This window comes from Dromaius novaehollandiae, chromosome 20, assembly GCF_036370855.1.
Source record: "Dromaius novaehollandiae isolate bDroNov1 chromosome 20, bDroNov1.hap1, whole genome shotgun sequence".
Taxonomy (NCBI): domain Eukaryota; kingdom Metazoa; phylum Chordata; class Aves; order Casuariiformes; family Dromaiidae; genus Dromaius; species Dromaius novaehollandiae.
This window is the reverse complement of record NC_088117.1, coordinates 7,429,561-7,435,675: the sequence shown is the minus strand read 5'-3', so window position 1 is coordinate 7,435,675 and position 6,115 is coordinate 7,429,561. Positions and strand designations below refer to the sequence as shown.

The 6,115-nt window shown below is 70.1% G+C and overlaps 1 protein-coding gene across 1 annotated transcript; it reads right to left on the bottom strand.

Moving 5' to 3' along the window:
- Window positions 1–897: 897 nt before the first annotated feature.
- Window positions 898–5,381, bottom strand: AK1 (adenylate kinase 1). Its single transcript, XM_026113748.2, has 7 exons — window positions 5,225–5,381; window positions 4,089–4,131; window positions 2,471–2,506; window positions 1,991–2,154; window positions 1,627–1,743; window positions 1,340–1,531; window positions 898–1,126 (listed from the first exon to the last, which is right to left on the bottom strand). The coding sequence occupies exons 2-7, from the start codon at window positions 4,096–4,098 to the stop codon at window positions 1,061–1,063; spliced, it is 585 nt and encodes a 194-aa protein (XP_025969533.1). The 5' UTR covers window positions 4,099–4,131; window positions 5,225–5,381; the 3' UTR covers window positions 898–1,060.
- Between the last annotated feature and the right edge of the window lie 734 nt (window positions 5,382–6,115).

Sequence of the window (6,115 nt, the reverse complement as noted above, 5' to 3'; positions counted from 1 at the left end):
GGAGCCTTGCCGGGAGGGAGGTCGGGGAGGGCCGGCCGGCGGGGAGCTGCGCCGGGGGCTGCGCCGCCGCAGGGGACCGCGCTGGGCTCGCGGGGACCGTTTCGGGGGGGGGAGCGGGACGGATGCAGCCAGGCTTGAGCCCCCTCCAGAGCCGCTTGCTGATGCGAGCCCCCTTGCAAGGAAACGTGCTCGGGGAGGGATGGGGGGGCCAGGCTGGAGCCAGGCCAACGCCGGCAGCGGGAGCCCAGGTGGCAAGAGAGGCAGGTAGCAAGGCCTGTCCGGGCCGCCGCGATGCCCCCTGGGACGCGTCCCCCATCCTGGAGCCAGCAAGTGCTGGTGCGCGGTGATGGAGCACTGCCATCTCCTGGGGACAGCCGGCCCGAGGGGACGCGGGGTGACGGGCCGAGGGTGGCAGGGCTGGGGGCACCCGGCGCCTTCCTCCTGCTGCCAAAGCCGGGGAGAGCCGGGGCCCGAATCCAGCCGAACGCCGCTGGGGTGGGGGACAGCGCGTCCCGGCAGGGTTGGGATTTATTTTTTCCCCTGGTCGCATCCCCCACGGAGCCCCCGTTGCCCCGAGCGGCTCCCGCCGGCGGGATGCGACGGAGCGGGGGCTGTCGGCCGACGGGATGCGGGCCAGCGGGAGCAGGGTCCGGCTGCGAGGAAGCATCCACGGGCCCCCCGCAGCACCGGGCTCGGCCGCGATGCCGCCCTCCCTTCCTCCGAGTGCAGCATCCCGCTCCCCCCGGCCGCGATGCCACCGGGTGGCATAAACAGCCCGTTTCCTGCCCGTAATCAGCCTGCGAAAGGGGTGTGCGGAGGGAAGGGGGGGGGGATAAAAAAATTTCTGGAAAGAAAAACTCATTTCCTGCAGCAGAAGAAAAAAGATAAAGTCTGGGCTCATTAAAGTGAACTTTACTGGGGAGAGACGGGAAAGAGCCAAACACAATGTCCTTGAAATTTCCTCCGCGTGGCTCCGTCCACGAAAACAGGATAAAGCCACTTCCGCTGTCTCTGCCGCCGAGCCGGAGTGCGTGCGCGCGCGGGGCCGCCGGCCGGGCGGCTACAGGGCGTCCAGGTGGGAGCAGACCTGCTGGAAGACCTCGTCCACGGTGCCCTCGGCGTTGAGCTGCACGAGGGGCATGCGGGGTCAGGTGCGGGGACATCGCTTCGGGGACAACGCTCGCCTCGCGGACGGCTAGGGCGCGTCTAAGGCAACGGGGCGGCGCGGACGTCTCCCGAAGGACGTCCCGGCACCGGGAGGGCTGAGCACGTGGTGGCAAGGGACCTCCGAAGGAGATAGGGTCCCCATCCCCGCCGCGGTGCCCCGGGCCCTGCTCACCTGGCGGACGATGCCCCTGCTCTTGTAGAAGGTGATGACGGGCTCCGTGGCCTTGTAGTAGGTCTCCAGGCGCTTCTTGATGGTCTCCTCGTTGTCGTCCACCCGCCCGCTGGTCTCGCCCCGCTTCAGCAGCCGCTTGACCATGGTCTCCTTGCCCGCGTCCACGTAGAGCAGCAGCGTCGGGGGGGCGATCTGAGGGCAGCAGGGATGGATGTCCCCCTCCGCGCGGGTCCGCGGCGGTGTCCCCGCAAGCAGGGCCACCCGGGTGCCCATCCCCAGCCCCTCACCTTCTTCTCGAACTCCTCTCCCTGCTTCACCTCGCGGGGGTAGCCGTCGATCAGGAAGCCCTTGGACACGTCCGCTTTGGCCACCATGGCGTCCCGCAGCATGTCCAGCACCGTGTCCTGGGAGCCGGGGGGGGGACAAGACATCAGGGGGGTGATGTGTCCCCACCCTGTCACCCAGGACCCCCAACCCCTGCTGCTAACCCAAGGCTCTGGGGCGACAGGGACCAAGGCATCCCCAGGCCACAAGTTGGCCATCACCAGCACCACCGGTGTCCCCACCATCGGTGTCCTCACCGCCAGTGCCTGTGGGCCCTCCCCTCTGGTTCGGGGGGGTCCCGGGGGTCCCTCTGCCGCGCAGGCTCACCAGGGGCACCAGCTCGCCTTTCTCCATGATGGCCTTCAGCTTCTTGCCCCGCTCGGAGCCGGAGCTGACCTCGGCGCGCAGCAGGTCTCCGGTGGAGAGGTGGGTGTACCCATACTTCTGCACGATCTTCTCGCACTGGGTGCCCTTCCCCGAGCCGGGGCCGCCTGCAAGTCACACCAGGGCCACGTTCACACCCCAGAAAAGAAAGAGCTGGGGCAGGGGAGGCTGGAAAAAGCAGTGCAGACCCCCAGGGAGCCGCCGGTGCCTGGCGAGATGGGGTCCCGCAGCACCGGCACCCAAGGCGTCCCCACCCCGTGGTGGAGCTGGGCCGGCGGCACCGTCGCCGCCCCGGAGCGCATGGGGCTGCGGTTGCTGCCAGCCCCAAATTTTTGAGCACCCCCTGCAAAGCGGGGGCTGCCCCCCCGGGCCCCAGCTCCCCGCAGCGGGAGGCCAGGGCTCCACAGTCGCCCGCCGACTTACCCACCACGAAGATGATTTTGTGATGCTTGAGTTTTTCTGGGGGGGAAGAAAATAGAAAAAACGGACTCAGTCAAGCAGAAGCCAGGACCCCCACAGGTGCCCCCCCCCCCCCAGCATGGTGGGGCCAGCCCCAAGCCCCCGCGGGAGAGAGTCGGGGGGAGAGGCTGTGCGCCCGCCTTGGCCCCATCACCTCGGCCAGCCTGAGCAGTGGAGCCGCCCTGGCAGGAGCACGCTGTCCCCATGGCGCCCCGGCCCCCGGCGGCCCTGCCGGCTTGGCGGTGCTAGGTGGAATCCCGCCGGCGCCCCGGTGACGGTCACCGGTGGTGGCTTTGCACCAAGGGGCGCTGCGGGGCTGGGGGCCGGCAGGGCTTCCTGGGGCCATGGCGCCCGGCACGGTGGCATGCTGGGCAAAGACGTGGTGCGAGCTGGCACGCTGCCTCGAGCGCCTCCCTGGTGCCCTGATTGTCCCCCAAAATTGGTCTGTGGGCCTAGGGGTGAACGTGCAGATGGGGGATGGGCAGCACTAACAGCCATGTCCCCGCCAGAGCATCCCAGTGCCGAAGCATCCAAGTGCTGAAGCATCCCAGTGCTGAAGCATCCCCACACCAGAGCATCCCAGCGCCTGAGCATCCCAGTGCAGGAGCATCTCAGGGCTGGAGCATCCCTGCACCAGAGTGTCCCAGCGCCGGAGCATCCTAGTGCTGGAGCATCCTAGTGCTGGAGCATCCCAGCGCTGGAGCATCCCTGTACCAGAGTGTCCCAGCACCAGAGCATCCCAGCGCTGGAGCATCCCAGTGCCAGAGCATCCCTGTACCGGAGTGTCCCAGCACCGGAGCATCCCAGCGCTGGAGCATCCCAGTGCCAGAGCATCCCTTTACCAGAGTGTCCCAGCACTGGAGCATCCTAGTGCTGGAGCATCTCAGCACCAGAGTATCCCAGTGCAGGAGCATCCCAGTATAGGAGCATCCCAGCGCCGGAGCATCCCAGTGCCCGAGCATCCCAGTGCAGGAGCATCTCAGGGCTGGAGCATCTCAGGGCTGGAGCATCTCAGGGCTGGAGCATCCCTGCACCAGAGTGTCCCAGCGCCGGAGCATCCCAGCGCCGGAGCATCCCAGTGCAGGAGCATCCCAGCGCTGGAGCATCCCAGCGCTGGAGCATCCCAGCGCCGGAGCATCCCAGCGCTGGAGCATCCCAGCGCCGGAGCATCCCTGCACCAGAGTGTCCCAGCGCTGGAGCATCCCAGTGCCCGAGCATCCCAGCGCTGGAGCATCCCCATACCAGAGTGTCCCAGCGCTGGAGCATCCCAGTGCAGGAGCATCCCAGCGCTGGAGTGTCCCAGCACTGGAGCAACGCTTTCCCACCTGGCAGGCTCCGGCGGGCCGCGGCACGGGGGCAATGCCTGGCTGCAGCAAGGCTGAGGGAGGAGAGCTAAAAATAAGGCGGAGGCGCCTTGGTGCTGCTCTCCCCGTCTCCTCGTTACAGCCTTCTGAAATTTCAGCTCCTCCGGCAGCCGGCGATCCCTGGGGCTGGTCAGGAGCCAAGCGGCCGGCCGGGGACGTGGGGCGCGTGGGGGGCTGGAGGGACGCGGGGGACAGCCAGCAGCGCGGGCCCCGCTCACCTGTTGACATGCTGCCGCGGTCGGGGTGGTGCAGAGCTGCAGGCTGCGAGGGAAGGGAGCGGAGTGAGCGGCTCCCCGGGGCCGTGTCGCTGGGACGACGGCGCTGCCTCCGCTTGCGCGCCGGCGCACGCCGGGCCCGGGGGACGGGCGCAGCAGGATGCCACCCGCGGGCGTCTCTCGCCCGCCCCGGCCGGACCTGCACCCCGGCTCGGCGCGACGCCGTCCTCCCCTGCACGGCGAGGCCTTCCCAGGACCGGCTCTGCCGGGGCCCGTCCCGTGTGCCGCCTCCCCGGCACCCCAGCTCCTCGGAGGCGCTTTGGCCGCTGTCCCCATGCCCAGCCCTGCGGCAGCCACCCCGCGTCGCCCGGCCTCCCAAACCAGCCCGACCGGCCCGCGCGGCGCCCCATGGCGTGGGTCCCACGGCGTGGCTCCATGGCACGGCACGGCCCGGCCCGGCTCCGGCACCGCCGCGCGGGTCGCCTTACCGCTGCAAAGGGCAGGCGGCTAAGTTTGGCGGGGCGTAAATCTTGGCCGGGTCACGTCCCCACGTGCGCCGGCCCCCGAGGCGGCAGCAGCCCCGCTGTGCCCCCCTGCTCGTGCCCCACACTAAGGGGGCACCGCGCCGGCCACCGGGCATGGGGACCCCCCACGTATCCATGCACAGGGACCCCCACCACCCCCCCACGCCGCAGTTCGGGTCGAGGACCCGGTGCTCCCCACTCCGTGCCGTGGGGCCGGGGCCTGCGGGGAGGAGGGCGGGGGCCCCTCCGCGCGTGGGGAAACTGAGTCACGGATGCTCCAACGCCCTCCCCAAGGTCATGGGTGCCCCAGGCCAGGCCGGCAATCCCAAACCCCCGCCGGGGGGGGGATGCGGAGACGGCACCGCCGCCGAAAACACTTGATGCGAGGGAGCAACGCGCTGCCACGCAGGGGGCAGCCGCAGCGGGGCCGGCAGCAGCGCGGGGGGGCCCTGCCCCACGGCCCCCAGCCCCCGAGAAGGAGGAGGAGGAGGAGGAGGAGGAGGAGAAGGAGGAGCGGGATGCTGGGGCTGCGCGGGGAGGGCAGTGCAGGCCCCGGGGCTCGCGGCGGCCCCCCCTCGCCACGCCGGGCCCGCGCGGCACGGCCTGGCCACTGACCTCCGGCTGCTGGGCTGGCGTGGGGCGGCGCGGGGGTCAGCGAGCGGCGGGTCGGGCTCGCCGCGGCCGCCTCTGCTGCATGTCCCGCCCGGCTATTTTTACCGCTATATATATATAACGCCGGCGGCGCGGTGCATGCCGGGAGGGGGATTTCTCGCAGCCGCCGAGCGGGCAGCGGTGACACCGGGATGTGCGCTGCATGGCAATGACTGCGGCGAGGCGGGCGGGAGGGGAAGGAGAGCAGCGCGGGGACGGAGCCGGCCGCCCGCTGCGGCCTGGCGAGCCCGGGGGGCTCAACCGCTGCCCCCCGCCGCCTCACAGCCCCGCTGCCTTTTGCCTTGCCCCCCGCCGAGCCCCCCCCAACGCAGCCCTCCAACGAGTATCATTTCCCCCCGAACGGGCAAAATCGCCCGTTCTCCATGGATGGGCCCCAACGTGCTCCTTTGGGGGTCTGTAAGACACCCATGTACCTCCGGGGACCCCGATGTCCCCCCTTCCTGGGGGTCCTGGCACCCTCCATCCCCATCGCAGGGCCCCCGGGCTGCCCCCCTTCTCCCCCAGCTCCCATTCCCCCTGCCCTGCAAACCCTGGCACTCGTGCTGTGGCCTTACCTGCCCTTCCTCCTCCTCCTCCTCCTCCTCCCTGGCCGTGGTGAGATGCAGGGGAAGCACCTATGGGGCCGGTGGGTGACACGAGCTGGGGCGGCCACAGCCGCACTGCGCCGCAAAGTTACTAGTGCCTATCGCTCGTGTTTAGGGAGCCCGGCCGGCATCGACTGTCCCCCCCCAGGTCCCTCTGCCCCCCCAGCCCAAAAACCCAGCCCGGAAGCACGGCCCAAGGCAACGGACCGCAGCAGGATTTATTCCATACAAACCGTTACAAAAGGCCCCG